General features: G+C 34.4%; 2 protein-coding genes across 3 annotated transcripts; both read right to left on the minus strand.

The window, feature by feature from the left end:
- Positions 1-3266: 3266 nt before the first annotated feature.
- Positions 3267-9731, minus strand: LOC145090750 (uncharacterized). 2 transcript variants are annotated; one of them, XM_079028842.1, is made up of 5 exons: positions 9030-9731; positions 8830-8903; positions 3829-3962; positions 3493-3740; positions 3267-3423 (listed from the first exon to the last, which is right to left on the minus strand). In XM_079028842.1, exons 3-5 carry the CDS (start codon positions 3953-3955, stop codon positions 3376-3378), a joined length of 423 nt encoding a protein of 140 aa, XP_078884968.1. In that variant the 5' UTR covers positions 3956-3962; positions 8830-8903; positions 9030-9731; the 3' UTR covers positions 3267-3375. The 2 variants fall into 2 exon arrangements, with proteins under 2 accessions (XP_078884968.1, XP_078884967.1); XM_079028841.1 differs by having other exon boundaries at positions 8830-8942.
- Positions 9732-10454: 723 nt separating this feature from the next.
- Positions 10455-13327, minus strand: LOC145088258 (R-linalool synthase QH1, chloroplastic-like). Its single transcript, XM_079026522.1, has 7 exons — positions 12927-13327; positions 12518-12797; positions 11988-12372; positions 11681-11899; positions 11339-11477; positions 11031-11261; positions 10455-10917 (listed from the first exon to the last, which is right to left on the minus strand). Exons 1-7 carry the CDS (start codon positions 13146-13148, stop codon positions 10606-10608), a joined length of 1788 nt encoding a protein of 595 aa, XP_078882648.1. The 5' UTR covers positions 13149-13327; the 3' UTR covers positions 10455-10605.
- Positions 13328-23411: the final 10084 nt, after the last annotated feature.

Consider the following 23411-nt stretch of genomic DNA (forward strand, 5'->3'; position numbering starts at 1 on the left):
GAGTTGTATGCTCGACTCGTCGAGTAGAGTCGGATTGGCCACGTGGGTTTAATGACCAACTCGACGAGTCAGAGTGTCGACTCACCGAGTTGGCGATGTGTGAGGAAACCCTAAATCTTTGGGTTTGTGTCCTATTTAAAGGGCCTTAAGCCCTCATTTCCGCCTCACCAGCCACCCAACTCCCCAGTGTGAAACCCTAATCGCTTAGAGTGAGCTAAAAGAGAAAATAGAGTTAATCTTGGGCACTTTTGTGATCTTTTGCAGGAGAAGTGGAGAGCATCAAAACTTGGATCAAGAGGAGGCTTTTGGATCCAGAGATTCCTCAGAGATTTGTTTCAGTTGGAGGTAAAAAGATGCTAACTTGATCATTTCCTTATGAGATTTTGGTTTAGGGAGTTTTTAGGGTTTTCTCTCATCCATCTCGTGTCATTAAGTCATTTGAGCATGGCTTGAGGTTGAAACCTCAGATCTGGACTGTAGGGAGCCTTGTGAGTCCAAAGACCCGAGCTTTATTGAGCCGAAGGCAAGCTCTTGTGTATCTAGCCCTTGTTGGAGCTTGTATTGGCATTATGAGCCTAATATGCCATGCATGCACGTAAAGCATGCAGCTTTACGTGATATTCGAGCCTTAGGAAGATAGATCCGGAGTATGGGGTATCAGTTCTGCCTTAAAACGTCTGAATGAGAATTCAACTTAAGGGACTCGACGAGTCGATGAGCTGACTCGACGAGTCAGTTGAAGTTTGTCCCGATGAGTATGAACACACTGTAACTCGGCAAGTTGACGGGTCAACTCGACAAGTTGAGTTGGACCTTCATGAGGGTTCCGAGGAACCGATGGGACTCGACGAGTCGCATAGATGCACTCAACGAGTTGGGTCAACATGGACTGTTAACTCGAGTGTTGACTTCTGTTGACTTTAGGGTTTGGTCAAACTTGAGTGATGGAGGTCATGGAGGGGTAAAATGGTCTTTTAGCCATCCCAAGAGTTAAATAGGGACTAACATGAGTTTATTTAGAGTTGTGATCTTTAAGTGTTAATTAGAGATGCTTATTACATGTAGGCGGGGTTTAGACTGCTCGAGGGGTATTCAGTTCCTTGCTTGCTTACGAGGTAAGTCTTCTCACTATACTTACCTAGAGTGGTAATTTATGTGTGACCAGAGGGTCTTATGTGCTTATATTGAGTATTGTGATATCCTGCATTATGTCTTTGTGATTTATGTTGTGTATTATCTTGAGCTTACTGAGTTAGGACCAGAGGGTCCACCCGAGTTGTGGGACTGAGACACATTGACCGAAGGGTCTTATATGAGCATAGCCATAAGAGGCTAATGAGATATGTGTGGTATTTTGGGGAACACACTAAGCTTCTTGCTTACTGTGTTATGTGTTACAAGTACTTCTCAGGATCACGGGAAGAGGCTGACTTGATTGTAGACATAATGCGGAGTTACATTTTGTCGATCCTGGATTGTGTTTAGAACAATTTATAAACATGTGTTTTTGATAACTCGATATTTGGGGGTTTTTATGGTTGTGATAATGAAGTTAATGTGATTTTAAAATGAAATTTTTGTTTGAAAATTTACGGTGTTACAAGCAACTTACAATCGTTTGTTAGTAAATGATAACATGTTACCTCTATTTTTTCTATTACATCAATAAATACCAATCTTTCCTTATTATGGCATTGTACTTCATAATATATCATTTTACTTTCATTTCTTTTTTCTATTAATGCATTATCGTCTAAAAAAATTCTTTATTACAACAATGAAACTTGATCTGTATTTGATATCTCTTAAAAAATTACAAACAACTATATTGTCATCTAAATCAAAACCATGTTTTCTGTATCCTACAAATTTATCATAGTAAAATAGTCATTTATTCTTACCTTATCATCCAATCAGTTCTAAAAAGAAATGTATTTTCTTTAATCAATACATGTGTCATTCAGAAAACATTTAAGTTATAGTTTATACTACTTCTGTCGATATAGTGTTGATATATATGTCAATATGGATTTCCATGCGTGTTTGATCCAGATCACAATTACTTGGAGTGTTATCCAAGTTCTAGAGTCCTTGAGTCATAAGGAAACATATATTAGGAAAGTGTAGATGTTCCTATAACATAATCCTAGTTATATTCTATTATGTTTTGTTTAGTATATAATGAGATAGGATCATGTATTCAGAGTTGATAGATTGAAGTTTTGTGTGAGTTTCTTCCATAAAAGTTTCCAGCGAGATTAGCCTGCATATCTTTTCTCTTTTCTGTTTTGCTTTGATTAGGCTGCATATCTTTTCTTTTTTCTGTTTTGCTTTTATTAACTCCATCGTTATGGATATTAAACTTTGTTCTTTTACTTGGTTTAAATGTAGAACGAAAACAAGATCTATATTAGTTTGGAAAATTAGTATAATGTGTTGGGTTTTAATCTTAGGTTGCTCTTTTAGTAGTATTTTAGTATTTAGTTTATTGAATGAAATAAATAAATGGTAGTAGGTTGAATGTGTCAGGGAGTATTAGAAAGCAGGATTGTTGCTGGAAAGGTGGGCACGTGAGTTTACTATTTCCTCCTAGAGTTTAGCATGTACTAGCTATAAATAGTCTCATATCTATTGAATATAATATGCAGTTTTTCCTCTTTACAAAAGGATATGATATTTCTGTTCTTTTCTATTGCATATCACAAACACAGGGGCTTTCTTCTTTATAAAAGGATATGATATTTTTGTTCTTTTCTATTCCATATCACAAACACATAAACACATAACAGGGACTGATATCCTACATAATGACCCTCTCATGGAAGCCTTGTAACTTTCAACTAGCTTCTCACTATTTGCCTTTTTTTATATTCGTCTTGCTGTTAAAAAAAGCAAGCCGACTGTAGAACCTGTGAAAAGCCCGATCTTCCATGATAGATATAAGCATATAAATACAAGGTTTCAATTCATCAGAGAGTATTTCGAGAAAGGGGATCACTACAAGAAACGGGGGAATTAGCGGCGACTCTTGTCGCTGCAAATGATACGGCCTGTCACCGCTAAAGGTATTAGCGACGACATGTTGCTGCAAATACGTCGACCCCCCTTTGTTTACAACTAATTGTTTTGCACATACTTCTTTGTTTGACGCCGAACGCCTTAAAAATTCGGGAGATTGAAAATGTTCGACAGCCTTTGCCGAAGAAAAAATTTCATGTGACATACCCACAGGGGGGGCGGGGGGGGGGGGGGGGGGGGTTGTTTAGTGCCATTGGGATATTTGTAGGCCCCCCCAATTTCCTTAAAATAATAATGGGCTTTACTTTTTCGGCCTCTGTAAACTTTTGCAAGACTTGAATCAATGTTTCGCAACAATTATGCACGCTCCAAATCCAAGTCAACCTTTTCCAATTCAAATTTATTCTACAAATACAAAAAAGTTAGTTAAGTAAATAACAATCACAAATATACTTAAAATATTATCCAAGTTACCTTTAAATGCACAACTGTCGCATTCCTTAACGCGGGGGAAACATTGTCCCAACCAGATACGTTGAAAGGGACATTGTTCCACAAATACCTCCCAATTTCACGAGTAAACCAATTGACAGGCTTCCCGACAGGGGAGTATGTGATCTCCCTGTCGAAATCTAAATCCACGGGCTTTCCCTTGTTTGCCCGTATCCATTTGCCTAGCTCTATATTCTTTGACATGCCCCTTCTTTTCTTTGGATGCTCGACTGAAAAAATAAAATTAAAAATATTAGTCACGATAATTTATAATATATTAATGAAAGTAGCTAATAAATATATCATACTAAAACTTACCATCCTGTTCATGTTGCCCACGACCAAAGCCTTCTGGAGGTGGTGGATCCCCAGCTCCATCACCTCCGTGACCAAGGCCCATAATATCGGCCCTCATAACAAAGAATATCGCCCACGTAAACCTCATTTGTAGCCTGTAAAATTACAAGATGTACAATATAGAAATACAATATGAATAAAAGTTAGTTACACCCTGCAAATTTATAAGATATGCAATATAGATAAACAAAATAAACAAAAGTTAAACAAAAAATAGGAATAAAAGTTAGACTTCAAATAAAGTTTCTATTACAAAAAAATACATTTGATTTTTTTATTCAGAATCTTCATCATATACTTCAATGTCTTCTTCATCAGTATCATAATCAGAATCGTCATCATCATAATCAGTCTCTTCATCAGAAACATTATCGACTTTACTAGTTAGCAGAGGTACTTCAGTATCGTCCTCATCATCATAATCAACATTGTTTTGAGCTACATCAACATTGTTTTGAAAGTATTATGAGAAGTCGATAAAAAGTCTAACTTCAGATGAAGAGTTGCTTTGAACTACGTCATCATTTTTGGCCTCCACATTGTCGACATTTTGGACAGAGTCACTGTAAGCATTTTGGACATGAGCATTGTCGGATGGTAGATCCCAAATACTTCGATGATTAACATGCTCGACGACATGAAGAGTTGCTTTGAAGTATGTACGCTAGAGTGCCATAAAAACTTAAACTCTTCCACTAACGCCTAAGGAAAACATCTATGTCCTTTCCAGGTGCTTTAGGGTCGGGAATCAACAGGGCCAACATGAATGATGACTCTTTCATACAAAGCCATAGTGGCAGATTGTATGTGGTGAGTATGACAGGCCACGTACTATGCGGATTACACATGTTACCAAATAGATTAAAGCCATCAGCTACCAACCTTAGGCGTACGTTGCGAGGTTCACTCGAGAAGTCAAGGTAGTCTACACCAAATTTTTGCCAAGACTCTCCATCAACGGGATGATGTATCACACCATCTTCTGATCTCCCGGTACTATGTCATATCATATTTTTGGAAGTGTACCTTAAACAATACAAACGTTGTAGTCTAGGGGTCACTGGAAAGTACCATAACACCTTATGAGCCACCTTCTTACCCTTGGTGTTTTTATCAATCCACCGACTCTCTTTACAAACGGGACAAATTTGCAATGACTTGTGTTCCTTCCAGAAGAGAAAACAATCGTTTTTGCACACATGTATTGACTCGTACCCCAAACCTAACTTCTTCAATTTCTTTTTGGCTAGATAAATGAACGAGGAACCTTGTTGTCTTCTAGAAATGCTGAATGCAACAACTCAAGGAGTTGATCAAATGAACTATCAGTCCATTTGTTGTTGACCTTGATATGCATCAGCTTTGCTAGAAAATCAAGGAAAGAAAAACCTACAACCAGGATATAACTTGGTTTCGACTGCCTCTAACAACTGTTCAAAATCATCATCGACACTGTTACCCCTTGTATTCGAGGTTCCTTCATCGATGTTGGTATCATTTTCTCTCGACTCACACATAACATCGCCAATAACATCCGCTATCTCGTTAGTTGGCGACACGACGTCTACAACTGAAGGAATTAAAGATTCACTGTGATATATCCAGGTTTCGTATGCGTATGACTGACTGAAACCATATATACGAACATGACGTCTCATTGCTTTCGGATCCATGAAGTAAAGATTATCACATTGCTCACACGGACATCTGGTGTCACCTTTACAATCTAGGTGTAACATGGATCTCTGGACAAAAGAGTCGAGTCCGAGATGGAACTCGGGAGATTGACGATGTGGCTTAGTAGTCCAACTTTTATCAATAGACATGATGCAATTGAAACATAGTTTTGTGTTTAAGGATTACTCTACGGGAAGCAAAAATCAAGTAGAGTATTCATAAAGTCGATGATTCAAAAAGTATTCCAACACGGGAACACAAGAACAAATAATTAATTTAAAATTACAAAAAGTATGTTGCTATTAATAACCTAATTCTAAAGTTAACTTAATTTTATTTTCTAATTAATTTAATATTTTCTTTTTTGTTATTAGTTTAATTTTTTAAACAAATTTTATTTTATTTTAATATTAATTTGATTTTACAATTAACTTATTATTTTTTTGTTGATTTTTTTTTAAAAATTAATTTAATTTTATTCTATAATTAAATTAAAATTACTAGAAGTATGTTGCTATTAATAACCTAATTAAGCTAAAGGTGTAATGACCAACATTAAGTCACTAACAAAATTAAACACTTTGAAACCATATACAATACATTACTAGAAGTAAGTTGCTATTAATAACCGAATTAAGCCAAACTATTAATCCTAATCATCACATAATCATACATGTATACATTCAATTCCAATCTTCATTTCCTTTTACACACATACAATACAACTTGCATATTCCAATTTCATTCAATTAAGCATACAATTTCAAACAAATGTATACATCCAATTTCAAACAAATGCATACATTCAATTTCAATTCCATACAAATGTATACATGTAAATACAAAATCAAACAAATGTATATATATATACATCCAATTTCAATATCCAATTTCAATTTTATGCCAAATTTCATTTTTAAGCCAATGTGCTATAAACCTAAATCAGAAAAAACATATACAAAATGCATATACACTTCCCACAAATTTGTGTATACATATATAATCCTACAAAATGCATAAACACCTACATTCCTCAAATCCAAACATAATCACTCAACAAAATTGAAGAATACTACCAATTTATCACCCAAAATAGCACCAAAACAGAAAAATAAGAGAAAATAGGAAAGAATTCGACCTTGAATGTCAAAATTTAGGAATTGGAGTGTAGGCACCGCTAGTCGATCTCCAAGTCGTTGGTAATGGAGGATTGAGGGGTGGAGTGGCGGTCTAGTGGCGGTGGTTGGGGAAGAAAGTCATCGGAATGCGCTTTTAATTTGGTCGCCAGTCTTTACACAAGAAATGAAGGAAGCACAGAGACGAACGAAGGGTAGGAGCTGAGTATAGTCACAAGCAAAACAGAAAAGGAAGCAGATGGGGGGTTATCTGTAATGACCTTTAGCGGCAACGGGCAATAGCGGCGACGGTTGCGTATTAGCGGCGACAAGGGTCTATTAGCGGCGACACCTTGAGGGAAAAATATGCGCGTTTTTTACAACCCTTGGATTAAAATGAAATCGGACGTATAAGGCTCATTTGACGCGGATCGCCATAAGGTAGCCATCAGCGGTGACGCCTTTAGCGGCGACGCAGGGTATTAGCGGCGACATGTAATGGACGCGTTACATGTCACCGCTAATACCTTGTGTTGCCGCTAAAGGCGTCCGCGCTAATGCCCCTATTTCTTGTAGTGGATCATATAGTGAAGCATGTTTGCAACATTGAGCAAACGAAATATATCTTTACAAAGTCGTTGGGAAGTCTGAAGTTCATAAGGATGGAACACCCGGTGGGAATGAATAACATATATAGTAGATTCTGAATTAAGGGGACAAATGTTGGAGTAATTAAGAATAAAGGGTAACAAGTCATTTAAAGGAAATTTTCTTATTTTTGGTATTTGAGTTAGATTAAGGTTCCAATTAATTTTTTAGTATAAATAGGCTTTAACAGATGATGTTTTTAATCAATCGTTCCCTTTGTTTTCTTAATAAAACCTTGGAGATCAAGTATTCAATATACTTCCATAGTTTTCCTTTTATGTCCCTCTTTTCCCATGTTATTCTGCATTCACGTTTGCACCTTGCGCGCAAAGGTAAGAGTAGATTTATTGCTTACACTTGATTCCTTGCTTACAATAAATGTCAACTTCTTGTATATATGTTTTCTGGTCTAACTTCAGAACTTGGAAAAACTAACGGTTATTTAAAGGGCTCATCCAACCTTGCAGTTTTGGGTGGATTAGTGGATTTTAATCTTTAATAAGAATATATTTTTTCTGTCTAAACATTGTTTAATTTTCATATACTAAAACATACAATCCTACCCGGATTTAACCGAAATAGCTTCTTTTTCCTAAAACCGACTTCATAAAGTAAATATAAAAAACACGTCAACATTAAAACCATGCAATTTGGCATATGACTTAAAAAGTGAGTAATTCATCCAAAAACCAATTAACGTGTATAATTTTATATTTAAAATTTATGGGGGCATAACTTATTGGAAAGTTTATATCACAAGCTTACACAATCGTCAATATTATTTAGAGCATCCACAATGCAAGTAGTATAAAAGTTGAATATGATGGTGATTATGATTGAATAAGAGTTGATGGAGTATGGGGATGACATTAAGTAGAGTTCAATGATCATTGAATGATTTAAAATGAATAAAATGGTGATTAAGATTAAATATGTGTTTAATGGGTTGTGGATGGTGTTATATAGACCTTTAATGGATGATGTGACAATCCATTGAACTCTATGGAGTTCAATAGATTGTAGATTCTCTTAAGTGTCAGCCACGAGTTACATTAAATAATGGTAATTTATATAAAGGTTTTGTGGATGGAGGTCACCATGTAGTACGGTTCCAATTTACCGTCTTCGAGTTTTCTCAATTTCACTACAAGGAACGAGACATATACCGACGATTTTTTCAACACCTATGTCGATGACATATCGTCGGGAAAACCTATACCGGCGACTTGTTGCCCTTACAAAGTCGTCGGGATAGCTCTGTCGGTAAAAGTCAAAAATGTCGTCGGTACAAATCCACAAATGCCGACGACTTGTTGTCTACAAATGATTGTCGGGAAAGATTTTCGAGAAAAAAATTGAAGATGGAGAGATCTCAAAAACACATGTGATGATGACTATTAGAAACAAATCCAATGAGAAATTGAAAGTTGAATGATAAACATAAAGAAATTCAGTGGAGAATAATGATGAACTATAGATAACCCAGTCGAAAAAACTTACAATCATAAAAGCAGAATCTTACCTCAAAATGAAAGGTGTAGGTAGTTGTAGAGGTCGGTGGTGGTGAAGGGGCGAGGATGGTGAAGGCTATGAAGGCTGTAACCAGAAAAAATACCCCAAAATCCGAGGTGAAAACTACAACCGGACAAAAAACCTCAAAACCAAAGTAAAAACTTTGACCAATCACAAAATTAGGAAGAATAGAAGGACCAAGAAGCATACCTGCTAGTTGCCGGCGAATGGGAGTGACCGGAGGAGGTTTGGTCGTGGACAGAAAGAGAAAAAAAGATAAACTAAGCAAAATGAATGCAATCGTTGACGTCATTGATCTTGATGGGGTTAAACTCTATGTCGATGGTATGTCATCGGTATAGGGTACCAAACACTACGTCATTTTGTTTGTTTGCTGAAATAAAAAAAAATAATTAAAAATAGGGGGTTGTGCCCACGACAAGTTGTTGGGATAACCTTTTTACACGGATTGCCAGCGTGGCATTGCACGAAATGTCGTCGGTATAGCTCTCCTAAAATGGTATCATTTCTTCTTTCTGTACCGTGGAATAAAAATAAATTTAACTTACATTTTCTGTGACATATACCGACGAATCGTTGGTATAGACTTTCACAAGTCCGCAAAAAAGTTTTCATTTCCTGCCGAAGCTGTTCCGATGACATGTAGTCTACATAACGTTTCCGGTCAAACTAAATTGGTCAAAGTTGGCAAAAGCTATGCGGACGACATCTTGTCTGTATGCCTTGCTTGTAGCAATGACTTCTGTCGTCACTAGGGGTGTAAACGAGCCGAGCCGAGCCCGAGCATGACCAAGCTCGAGCTCGACTCGTTTAATTTGAGGATGCTCGAGCTCGAGCTCGATTCGAGCCTTAAAATGAAGCTTGAGCTCGGCTCATGAACAATTTAGTGGGCTCGCGAGCCTAATCGAGCCTAAACGAGCCTCTATGTATATATATATATATATATATATATATATACACACACACACACACACACACACACACACACACACACACACACACACATATATATATATATATATATATATATATATATATATATATATATATAGAGAGAGAGAGAGAGAGAGGCTCGTTTAAGCTCGTTTAGGCTCGCGAGCCCCATTAATTGAAGCTCAGCTCGAGCTCATTTAGTAAACGAGCCTCATATCTAGGCTCGAGCTCGGCTCGGGCTCGTTTAATTCGATCTCGAGTCGAGCTTTTAACGAGTCGATCCCGAATAGCTCACGAGTAGCTCGGCTCACTTACACCCCTAGTCGTCACGAGTCGTCCGCATAGATAGTTATTCATGTAGTGTCTAAGTTAGACTAAACCTAACAACTAATAGTGGAAACGTAGTTGACATTTGATGGCCGGATTTTGATCGGTTTATTGGCTATTGAGCTTTTAAATAGGAAAAAGCAATTTTTTTTTTTAAAATATGGTATATTGAATTTTGTATGGTTTAATATATTATATATTGAAAATAAAAATGATAAAGTTTTATGAAAAGTAAATTAATGCTTGTATGAGGATCTATTAAATTTTCTAAAAGTTAATATGTTGCGGATGTCTTAAAAAGTACACAAACAAAAAAAAGGTAAAAAAAAAAAAAACAAAATTTTGATAAGAAAATTACAAAAAAGCAAACATAACATGATAAAATTGATAAATAAAGGTGGAGGCTCACAAAGATGAAAAATATGGCTTTAATTATATTAGCCAAAAAGAGAAAATGGAACCGCGTCATATAATCATATTCATGAGAGCCACCTTGATCAGAAGGTTATGTAATAATCCTCTGGGATTTAGGATCAAACAGTAAAGATATTTCATGAGATTTATACCAATCATCTGGCGAACCAAATGCATCCGACGCATGCTGGTATGTAAATTGCCCCATCCTACCAAGGTTTGTTGCACATTCTATGAAAATTCGAGATCTGGGATAATTAACAGACATTCTTTCTTTGTTTAGTTTCTTCCATGTCTGCATGATTAACTTCTTTATGTATTCCCTAGCATTCTCTTCAGTAGCACCGGTTTCATGCATGTAGCACTGGATTGATTTTGGAATATCACCTCTTTCAAGCTCGGCCTAATTAAAACAAAGAAAAATGTAATAATTGTAGTTAAATTCGTATCTATATATTACTTCCTAATATAAGATGGTCAAACACACGAGAAATCGTGAAGATAAATTTTCATTACCGATGATGTTCCCAAGTCATCAGCAAGACGTAGAATCATTGATGAGCAGTGCACTACGTTCTGCATGGCTTCTCCGGTAATATCGCTAGAAGTGAAGAAGTAAATATTTGAAAGTATTACAGGAAGTGATATGGTAATACAAGAGTTTTTCAGGTACTCTTCAAGTGTTGGGATATATCCACTGTTGAACCATTCTGCCTCCACGGTGTTCGCATCACAATAATCTGCCCACTGCAATGTCAAAGTTCAACATTATCCAGCGAAAATCTTGATATAAGTTTGGAAAAACCAATTGACAGATAGCTGACTGTTTTTTTCACAATCGGTAGAACAAGGAGTTCCTGGTTGATCAGGGTGCTGTATGCCATTTCATTGATGGTATTGTAGAATCCAAGGAAGCATATCTTCATGTAATCAGGAAGTTCTTCGATGGCATTGATGTCCCATCTAAATGTCCGGTCATGTAAATATATATATTAAAAATATATTATATATATAGTGAAAAAAATAGATCGACGACTATATTTAATTACTAGTATTATATAGTCCTATATATTCAATTCACTATATATATATATATATATATATATATATATATATATATATATATATATATATATATATATATATATATATATATTACTACCGACCTTTTCACAGCGCTCGAGAACTGTTTAAGTTCATCCAAAGTACCATACACATCATAAACATCGTCTATGACATTTACTAGGGAAATAAGCTTTGTGATGTTTCTCCTTAGAACACCATGTCGTGGTTCGTAATTTGCACCAACAGCCCACATAAAACTCTCCACCAACCTGTCTCGAGCAAAGCTGAACTTCTTGTCCCAACCTAGATCATTCCACCACCTATACCAACAGTTTGACTTAAACAACACAGAACAAGCAGTAATAGGCGATCGATAAACAAATAATATATACATAAAGATTAATACACCTTGATGAGTACTTTAGATCTTCTTGGTGTATCCCTTGCAACACGTTGAAATCCAATTCAGCAAGCTCTAACAACAACGAATTCTTGTCGCTTCTCGTCTTGTATGCTTCTATAAACCATATTGCCTCAAATCTTTGAGGCCTCCAAAGCAATGGAAGCTCCAAGGCATGGCTTATTAACATCACCAGACATTGATCGTTACCTATGCTATTCTTCTCTAGCATCTCTTTCAGGCATTGGCGAGTAAGCTCTCTGGCTTCATCCAATATACTTTCATCCTCGACAGCAAGAAAGGAAGCCTCATACAAGTTAAGCATTCCGACAATGTCCTCTCGTAACTGGGCCTTGATATTTCCGGTTTCATCCCTAATGTCCTCAAATATTTCTTCACAATAAAACCAACAATTATATATAAGGATCTATCTCATGGTTGTTGCTTTATTATGCTTTCTTATTTATATCCGAAGTTTACTAAAAACAAAAAGTGAGAAAGGATGTACGTACGTAACAAATAACAAGGAGTCAAGTACCTTGAGGGATAAGATAGCCGTGTTGTCTCAAGAGTCTAAAGCCAAGGGCTTTAAGGTTCAAATCAGATTTGTTCCACTTCTCTTGAGAGTCAAAGTAGCAATGGTATAGAATCTTCAAGACACTATTGATTTTATACTCGAAGTGATAAGATACTCCAAGCCTCTGCAGATCATCAACGAATTTAAGTGTACTCAAAGGGTCCTGCACTGCAGCATCTTCAGAAATCATCATCTTCACCTCTTCCTTCAAACTGAGAGACCTTGTCTCATATTCTTCACCCTATATATACGAACAAAAAGAATTGCAATTCATTCTCAATGGAATCATTGGCACATGGATGTGATTAGCTTGCATGTAAGATATATATATATATATATATATACACACACACACTAAAGAACAACTTACCACATAGTTGTTAGTCAGTGACTGGAGATACTCATAAGACCAGAGCGAAGGGGGGTAGTTTGCGGATCGTCTAACAATGGGTGCATTAGTAGTTACAGCCATGGTTGTGGGTTGTGTTGTCAAATATTGTTTTTGAAATCCTCCCATATAATTTCTTATCCTTCTATGATTAGAAGTTGGACTAAAAGGAAGACTCATGCAGTAAATGCAAATTGAACCCATTGCAAAAGATGAGAGTACAAAAGAATGGCTTCGTGGTATAATATATCGCGGGATGATAAAAATCTTAAAAAAAAACTCTTTTTTAAGGGAGGACTCACGTTTGCTTGGTGGTATATATAGTATATTGCTTGAGTTAAAGCCGTAAACCACCCATATATATAGAAACGCACTGCATATTTCGGTTTAGATTTTAGAAGTTTCGTGTTGCGGTTTGTCAAATCACTTATGCGGATCGTTTTATGGTTTTGACTACAAATTGCACCACATCTCAGCACCACCAACACCTCTATGCAGATAATTTTTAATTTTAGTACAACAAATTACTTTTTTATCATAGAAAATACAATAACTTTTTCAGCGATACAATAAGGTGCCGTGGAATCCATTAAAATTAGAAAGAATTAAAATCCAATTACTAACACTTTCCTATGTTTTGTTGAGGTTTTGAAAATAAATTGATTGCTAATTATATCATTTTATATTATTTCAATTTTATTTCTAGCAAAATACGAACTTAGATTCATCTTTCATTTTTTTCCTTAAATGGTACCAAGACTTACCCCATTGGAAAAAAATATTAAAAAAATGAAAAGTAGACAATCTTTGCTACCAAAGGGCTTCTACCCATCGGTATACGATGTTGTCTCCTCTCCTTGAAGTCGATGGTTCAAGTATCACTGTGAACATAAGTTGAATAATTTAAGAGTAGTTTAATGTATACTTATATTTGTTGTTCCAAAAAAAAGACATTCTTTGGTGATCTAGTTGGTACCACCCTTAGCTTACTCTAGCTTGTATATAAATATTTCCCAGGTGACCAACTTTGGTAAAGAGAATCCATTAGTTTTTATACCAAAAACTAACTTTTGTTAATAAGGGCGCGTTTCGGATTGTTTTTATACCAAAAACTAACTTTTGTTAATAAGGGCGCGTTACGGATTGTTTTTATACCAAAAACTAACTTTTGTCTTATAGCTTTTTGCAAAAGAATGATTTAAAATGTGTTTGGATTATCTTTTGAGGCACCAAAGGCTAAAAAATCAAAAGTAAAAAAAAAATCACAATTTCTAGCTTTTAAAATCACTCATTTTTCTTCTTGTCAAAAAGTCATTCTAAAAATACTTTTAGAATTGCAAAACACATTTTCAAACTTTTAACTTTTTGGAAAAGCTAAATGTAACGTCCGTAGATCCGGGCTAAGAATAAGCATACGACCCGTGGGACCGGACCGGACCGGAAAAAAATCGGGACCGGACCGAACCGGATTATCATATTAATGGGCCGGTTTTCGGGTTTGAGTTTTATCAATAATCGGGTTTCGGGTTTGGACCAGACCGTACAGAATTAAAGGATTTAACCCAGACCGGACCGGAAAACTAAAAATTATTTATTTATTTATTTTTTTATCGACAAACAGTAAGCGAGAATTACTAAAATAAAAAAGTGTTGTCCGATTGAATTGATTTGGCCTCTCCTGTGGATCACATTATAGTGTCAATTTTTTTTGTTTCGACCTCTTCTCTTGATCGTATTATGGTGTCGATTTTTTTTCTCGAAAAACCAAAAGTTATTTTCCTACTACATTTTTTAATAAAAATAGTACAGTTTTTTTAAATAGTATTTTTTAATAAAAATAATGTTGTTAAGTGTAATTTTTTTTTATAAAAATAGTTCAGTTTTTTACATAAAAATAGTGATGTTAAGTGCAAATTTTTTATATATAAATAGTGTAGGGTTTTTTTTTAATAAAATAGTGTGACTTTTTACTAACGTTTTTATTTGTTTGCATACACCTCATTTGCACGTATTCTAATTAAAGTCTCTCATTGTACCATTGTATTCATCATCTTTTATGTATTTTTTTAGTTGAATTGTGCAAACAACAAAGATATGAATGATGGATGTTACGTAATAAGATTATAATTTGAAATACTATGCTAGAGAGTGACATGACAAACAAAACATGAAACCGTAAATAACAAACATACGAAACCTAGTTTGGTACAGGATTGGACCGAAACCGTAAACAATACTACTAAAGTCTAATTCGGTCCAAAACCCGAAAACCGGTTTAGTACCCGGAACCGGACCGAACCAAACTCGGACCCGCTACACCCAAAAACGATCCGGTTTTCGGGTAAGGCAATTCACGATTTTCTGTCTTCGGGTTTTCGGTCTTCGGGCCGGTCCGGTCCGGGTTCGGCCCGTTGCTCATCCCTAATCTGGGCTAGTCAATTTAGAGATAATAGGGGTCGAAAACGACTTTTCGGCAAAAGATTATTTTGAATAAATAATCTTAACCATGTTTTAGTATATGTTACAAGGTTTCCGTACATATAAAGAACGCCAAAATCCGAGTTATAACGAAGAAGTTATGACCCGTCGAAGTTTCGCGGCAGAACCGGCACAATACCGGGAAGCATAAATAGTGAATTTACGATAGAGCGAGGTTTAGCCTTAGCAACCTAAATGAAAGTTGTAGAGTACATTAAACCGAGGAAGTTATGATTTTTCGAAGTTTCGACTTAGCAGTGTACAACCCGAAATTCGAATAGTAGATCGAGCGGTTTTTAGCCGACACAACCTAAGAGAAAATCGAAGATCTCATTAATAGTAGCATAGCGATAAAAAGACAGACGAAAACGGATGTCGGATGAGGAAGTTATGAGATTTTAACGGACCAATCCTATCCCGGCCTGTTCATAATATAACTTTTAAAATAAAGACAAAATTAGCAGACGGAGTCTAAACGAAAGTTGTAGAATACGTTCCCTACTATGCATGGATATAAAGAACGTTGAAAAAGAAGCTCGTATGCAAAAGATATTAATTTTAGAAGTGTGTGCAATTAGCGAAGCCGATGCATAGAGTGATGACGTGGCTCGATCTGGACCGCCCATTGCTGATCGGAGGACCCGCTTCGGATGAAGGAGACGTCGCCCTTCGCTACGCCCCGCGTATCTCGGCTTTATCTCTTCCGAGCCACATGCAAGACAGTTGGATGCGAGGTGGCACTCTTATCCGGACTACGCCCAGCGTACTTCGGAGTTACGTCTGGGCACTATAAATAGACGAGCGAGGTTGCCTTCTTTCTCACCCCAAAAACTCAATCTCTCTCTAACTTCTTTCTCTCTCTAAAGGTCCCTAACCCCCTAAAACCCTAGGGAACCCCCCTAGCGCCCGAGGGAAGCCCCGAAGCTCCCGGAGTCCCGAGAAAAATGGTCTTTCGGTTTCGAAACGCTGCTCCATGCGAAACCCGGTTTTCTATAAAACCCGCTGTAAGTGAGCTACGCCTATGCAATTTTTAATATAGGTTTTAAATAATTATAGTAACATTATTAGGACCTTAAAATAATTATTTGGGCTATTATTATGAGTTATATAGAGTGTTGTTTAACGCTTATATAATAATAATAATAGATAGACTATTAATTAGTCGCGGTTAACGTTAGACTAAACCCTAGCGATATTGATACTAGGTTTTGTCGAGGGAAATTGTTTTAAGAGTAAAGAAGTGCTGTCCGAGTGTCGAGTCACCACCTTATCAAGTGAGTGCATAGTTACTTTCAGCTTACACATAGATATGAAGTATTTTATATAAATTACGTGCTATGTGTGTATACTGTCTGAATACTTGATGTCTGTGCTGGGTGAAAGATTTTTATACATGTTTTAAATTATCTAAACTGTATACATATTTTATATCTACAAAATGTGTTGCGTAAAACATGGGTAAATGAAATAGTTTCTGTGTGAAAAAAATAAAATGATGAATAGGTGATATAAACCATGAGGTAAGTGTGAGAGGTGAACCATGAGAGAAGCATTTTACCCCAGTGTTGGCCCCATCATCCAGCAGAGTATGGGTGACAACCACAGACTATTCTAGACAGTCCAGTGGACACTAGCAGGCTCACATCTTGTAGGTGTTTTGAACTGTATATTTACCAGGTGTACTCTAAAAACCCATCGACACGTATTGCGAGTGGATTCTCGAAAACGATACCGTCGATAAACGAGATAAAACTCATTGACCTGCATTGCGAGAGGAGTCTCGAAAACAATACTGTCAATAAACGAGATAAACCTTGGTAACTATGGATTTAGTGCCTATTGAGTAAACCTTGACAACGATGGATTTCGTGCCTATTCCTTAGGATAACCCTTAGGAATAAATAAACGAGGAATAGCTAAATTCTTAGGGTAGAATAAAGAAGATAATGAGGATTGGTAATTGGGTTGATTGTTTAAATGTTTAAACATAATAATTATATTATTGTGGGTTGATAACCCTATGTACTCACCAGGTTTCCCAACCTGACCCACTCAGTTTATTTATATCGCAGGTGTTGATATGAAGTCACATTACACTGAGAGATTAAGGAGATATAAATCACTAGTGATAATGAATGTAACTTTTGTTTATGCTTATGTTTCTGTATTGACAATGACATCCCAAATGTTTTAAAATGAATAAAAATACTTTTCGTCATAAATGCTTTGTTAACGTATTTATCATGTTTTACTGGGAACAAATTCCACAACCTTTTTATTAAAAGAGATACTCTGATTTTTATAAAGCATAAACAAAATCAGTCTTTTCTGACCGTGAAAATAGGGATGTCACACTAAAAGTTTAAAAAGTCATTTTGAAAATAAATCCCAAACACCCTCTAAGTAGACTTTATCTAAAATAAAAAATGAAATAAAATATATCAAAATATTTGATTTATTTTCTCTACAAAATAAGACCAATATTCATATAGTTTTATAAGTATAAAATCTTAATATGAAATAAGTTGAATTAGATTGCTAACTGGATAAATAATTAGATTGGATTGGATTATATAGGTAGAAGAAAGAAAAATTAGTTATTTATAAAAAAAATTGAGTTGGATTGGGCTACTAATGACTAATAGGGATAGCCAAATAATCTTCCACCTCTATTCATTTGACAGAGACAAAATAATACCAATCCCGTCAAATCGTCAATCACTATTTCTTTCTCATGCTAATGTGTAACAGGATAGCCTAATAATCTTCCACCTCTAATAGATAGGGACAAAATGTACCAACCTTGTCAATCATTATTCCTTTCTCATGCTTTGATTCTTTTGTCACGTTATTATTATAATAACGATAATAATCTAGATACACAAAATATTTTAATTAATATAAATGTAAGATGCAAAACAAAAGACAAAATTGAAAAAATGGTCCATGTGGTTGTCAAAATTCTATGGTTTTAGTCCAAAAAGTTTTGGTGGTGCAACGGTGGTCCAATTTTAGATACCTTGTGTGGTCTTGGTCCCTATGGTTATCATTTTCTTATAGTCTTGGTCCATACCCTACCTAAAATGACAATTATACCCTTAACTGATTCTTTTTTAATTTCTTATTATTTTAATTAAAAAAAACCAAAAAAACCCACCCCACTCTTAAGTCGATAACTCACCACCTCTCTCTCTCTCTCTCTCTCTCTCTCTCTCTCTCTCTCTCGTAAAGAACCACCACTGGACTTCAATCCGCCGCCTCCACCATCGTCAACCACTACCACCTCAAAATCTTTAATAAATTGTCGCTACCATATCTTCCTCCATCTCCACCACAGAAGCTACCGGAGACTCCTCGCCTAAGCCAGCTTTCACATTCTGATCACCACCACCACCACCATTGATCAACACCACTACCACCCGTCTACACCACCAATATCTATTTAATTTCGTCTCCTCGATGTAGACATCAAAGCACAATAACTAGAAAACTACAGATCAGAAAAGTGAAAAAAAATAGATTGAATATGGAATACATCGAAGCACTACAAGAACTTATAGGATTTCAACAATTTAAGAATGTTCTCTATTGATGCTCAATTTATTCATTGTTGTTTGAGAACGGGAGGACATAGTGGGGATAATGTGTGTATGTGTGTGGGGATAATGTGTGTATGTGTGTGTTTCAACCTCTTCTCATCAGCAACCATCTTCGATCAACCTCTACCTACAAACACCATCTCATACCACTTTTCACGTTTCATCTCCGACAACCACAAAATTTTATCCTCAAATCAAACTGAAATTCAACACCAAACCATACCAAATCAAAATCAAGAACAAACTTGCAACCTGCAACCAATATCAAAGCCTGCAATCTTTTCAAATGTTTTCAGTTCCAGAAATTGCCCCCCTCAGATTGTCGATGGTGGAAGACAATCATAAATGCACCGTTGACTATGGAGGTTCTTCGATCAAGGTTGTAGACAACCAATTTTTTTGTAATTTGGAAATGGGCTAGGGTTTGAACGAGAAGGGAAAATAAGTATGGTGGGGTTTTTTATTGAATAAAAACTGATAATAAATAAATGGAAAAACAAATTATAAGGGCATAATGGTTTTTTTAAGTAGATAGCGACCAAAAACAATAGAAAGATCCAAGTTTGGACCAGCGGTGCACCAACAATTCGTTTTGCACCAAAGCACATAAATTTGCCAACAACATGGACCATTTTTGCAATTTTGTCAAAACAAAAGGTTTAGTTTTTAGTTATAATATCTAAATAATATCTAATATACTTACTGACTTGCAATATAAATATTAAATTGAAATATGAGTAATATAGCTTATTTGACAACAATCTAATTTATTTATAATTAGATTTTTTTAACATACAAAATATTAGTTATAAGAAATATTATCATAATTAAATATGAAATGTATTAATAATATAAAATATTTCTTATTTTAAAATGTGAAATCTATTAATTATGAAAAATATTACTTATAATTAATGCATTTCATATTTAATTATGGTAATATTTTCCATAAATCATGCTTTTTTATATGTATCTTAAGGCTCATGTTAGAACATCTCATAATATTTATAGACTATAAAGTTAATAAAATCAACAAGAAGAGTATATATATATATATATATATATATATATATATATATATATATATATATATATATATATATGAGAGAGAGAGAGAAAAAGAAAGAGAGAGAAAGAGAGTTTTTAGGGGAGAATTAAAGTAAATCTTCAACCAAATAGATCTTTAAAAATTTAGGATTAGAATAGATCTTCAACCAAAGTTCCATAAAAGATTTTGCAATAATCACTCCGTTATTTTTCTTGTAAAACCTTTAAATTCATATTCAAAGTTGCATTATAAATTTCATTTATATAAATAAGGATATTAATTTGCAAAATATAAAGCAAGCCATAATCAAATATTTGTACAAACAAGGTTAATTACCAAAAACTTATATAATCTCATTTTTCTTAGGGTTAATGTCATAAAAACCATCAAGTTTTAAGGGTTTTGTCTGTTTTTGCCCAAAGTTGAAATTTATGTCCGTTTTTACCCAAACATTTTCGAAAAAATGTTCGGTTTTACCCTTTTACCGGTGATAACAGGTTTTTCAGGTTACCATTATATTAAATTCGCAAAAAAAAAACTCTTAAGTTTACCATTTTTTTTTTTGTGATTTTACCCTTACGTTTATAATTTTTTTTATACTTTTACCCTAAGTATATTTTTTCATAATATACATATTCATATGATTTTTCTTCTTGAATACGTATAATATGAAAAAAAATATATATATAGGGTAAAAATGTAAAAAAAATATAAACTTAAGGGTAAAAATATAAAAAAAACTGTAAACTTAAGGGTTTTTTTGTGAAGTTAATATAATGGTAACCTGTTATCACCGGTAAAAGGGTAAAACCAAACATTTTTTTTTGAAAATATTACGGTAAAAACGGACATAAAATTCAACTTTCAGCAAAACCGACAAAACCCTAAAAACTTAAGGGTTTTTATGACATTAGCCATTTTTCTTAAACGCCTAGATTTTAATATACCGTATTAATAAGATGATAGGAAAATAAAGGAAACAAGCTACATGGATCATGCAAAAGTATGCATTAATAAAAATATGAATAACATATGTAGGTACGGAATCACTAGTTTTATGGTTTAGTATTGAAATTGGTAGTCAATCATTTAAATCTATGTTTCATGTATTAGTTGACAAGTTAGTTGATAGCTGAAAAATTAATTATTAAGTAAATAATTGATCAACTGAAAAGCTAGCCGGTAAAAAATGACGTTTGATAAAATTAGCTAAAAAACTAGTTAAAAGATCTAAAATGACTTAAAAATGCACATGTCTTTTTTTATAATTAAGGAAGAGATATATTTGAAAATTTTTAAAAAACTCTTAAAACGCTATCTAGCTTTTTGAAAAGTTAGCTTATAAGTTACTTTTTTGGTGTGTCAAATATAACAAATTAAAAAAACTTAAAAAATAAGCTAAATTTTATTAGTTAGTTATGGCACATCAATCAACGTAAAATAGTTTTCATAAATAGTATTTGATGCATAATAGAAATTAATAACACGAAAAGTATTCAAAGTTTCACTAAACAACAATTTTATTAATTCTAAGGTTGTGTTTGGTACGCCACAACTAGCTGATAAGCTAGCTTATTTTTCGAGTTTTTTTATGTTGTCGTGTTTGGTAAACCAAAAAGTAGCTGATAAGCTAGCTTATAAGCCAGCTTTTTGAAAAGCTACTTAGACTAGCTTTTTAGGAGCTTTTTAAAATTTTTCCAAATACACCCCTTAATTAATTATAGAAACACATATTCTTACATGTCCTTTTATGTAATTTTATATATTTCAGCTAGCTTTTCAGCTAGTTTTACCAAACGTTATTTTTTATCAGCTAGCTTTTCAGCTATCAGCTAGCTTTTTATTTAACAGCTAGCTTTTCAGCTAGTCCGCCAAACATAGCCTAAAATGTCCTTGAAAGCATAAAATTCGTTCCCTTTATCGGATGGTTTGGAATGTACTACAAGGGAAAATTTCATGTATATCCTTTTAAAATTGAAATATTATCAATATCCTTATAAAGTTTAAAATTAGGTGTATGTATATCTAAAACTATAAACATTACATTTATATCCAAAAAAAAAAAAATTAATTAGGCTAATATCAATTTTATATTAAAAAAACTTATCTAAAATTCAAAATTATATATGAGTTTACCAAAATACCATTCCCAAATTAAATCGATTCATTCCAAAAAAAATAATCCCTTGAGTGTATGTATATCATCTTCTTTATCGCGTATCCCGTCTTTATCCGTGTAATCAGACCTTCTTACTCACAACAGGTAATGTCGTATCTTCTTTCATTTAATTCTAATATGCATTCCATTAAGTGTGTCTCTGCATTGGAATATAATCACATGGTCACCAAGACAAACTTGTATAGTTCAATACATATCGATTGAAGGCAAACGGGCAAAAAGTTGCGCCACTAGCCCTTTCTGAATAGCAAAACCAATTCTTTTTTTTTTTATTATTATTTGTTTTATCAGGGACCATTTTTTTTTGAAAGAGAGCACTTGTAGTTTGAATAGATAATCAAAATATGTGGCTTATGCTTATATTTATCCCATGTGGCATGTGCATATATGTTGTAACTTATGCTTATGTGCAATAATAATCAAAAAAATGTGATGATGACTTTTTCTGATGTATAATCCTTTTTCCTGCAACAAAAACACAACCCTTTTGCCGAGTTACTTGATGTATAGCCATAATGAACAACCATTTTGTTGACTTTTTATCTTTTAATAGCAATGTAATTTTTGTTGTTCAAATTTTATAGCAATGTAATTTAGTTTCTCTATAATCCTTACGGTTAACTAATTAATATACACTAATAACCATAACCAACTTAATAAATTCTATAAAAAGATATAAGCATGTTTCTAGACAACTTAATTGTCTATATTCCTTGAATAGAACAACTATCTAACACCCAAATAAGGACTTCTTTTCCACCTAAGAATTTAGATATTAGAATTTAGAGAAACTAAAGTACATTAGCATAAAACTGACAAAGTAACCTAAGAAAACCGATCATATTATTTGCATGTGAAAAATGACAAAGTAACCTGTGAAAATTGATCATTTTATAAATACATGTCTATAAATAAGCTACAACTCAAATTCTTAACAATGGTGGTTTTTAGTCCAAGTTTGGAGTTATATGGTCCATGAGCAAGCACACCACCAAAAACAAGCATAACAGAAGGCACCATTGGAACACCCAACTGGTTCATTTTTTACATGACCCAAATTCCATTTGTGGACCCCAAGACTCCAACGTGCTCACAAAGTTTGATTGCTTAACATCCTATAACAACGTAGAATGGGAACTTCACTAAATATTGCATCTGGTACA

This window comes from Lactuca serriola, chromosome 2 (genome assembly GCF_051521515.1).
Source record: "Lactuca serriola cultivar US96UC23 chromosome 2, Lser_US96UC23_V15, whole genome shotgun sequence".
NCBI classification, from domain to species: Eukaryota; Viridiplantae; Streptophyta; class Magnoliopsida; order Asterales; family Asteraceae; genus Lactuca; species Lactuca serriola.

Bases quoted from the DNA above. Each gene is read 5' to 3' on its own strand.
- LOC145088258 (XM_079026522.1), bottom strand. From the start codon at position 13,148: ATGGGTTCAATTTGCATTTACTGCATGAGTCTTCCTTTTAGTCCAACT. The intron at 12,373-12,517 runs GTACTTGACTCC...TTTATTGTGAAG, and splicing joins CGGCTATCTTATCCCTCAAG to AAATATTTGAGGACATTAGG. The intron at 11,478-11,680 runs GTCGGTAGTAAT...CCGGACATTTAG, and splicing joins TTCTCGAGCGCTGTGAAAAG to ATGGGACATCAATGCCATCG.
- LOC145090750 (XM_079028842.1), bottom strand. From the start codon at position 3,955: ATGAGGTTTACGTGGGCGATATTCTTTGTTATGAGGGCCGATATTATG. The intron at 3,741-3,828 runs GTAAGTTTTAGT...TTATTTTTTCAG, and splicing joins TGGGCAACATGAACAGGATG to TCGAGCATCCAAAGAAAAGA. The intron at 3,424-3,492 runs GTAACTTGGATA...TTGTATTTGTAG, and splicing joins CGACAGTTGTGCATTTAAAG to AATAAATTTGAATTGGAAAA.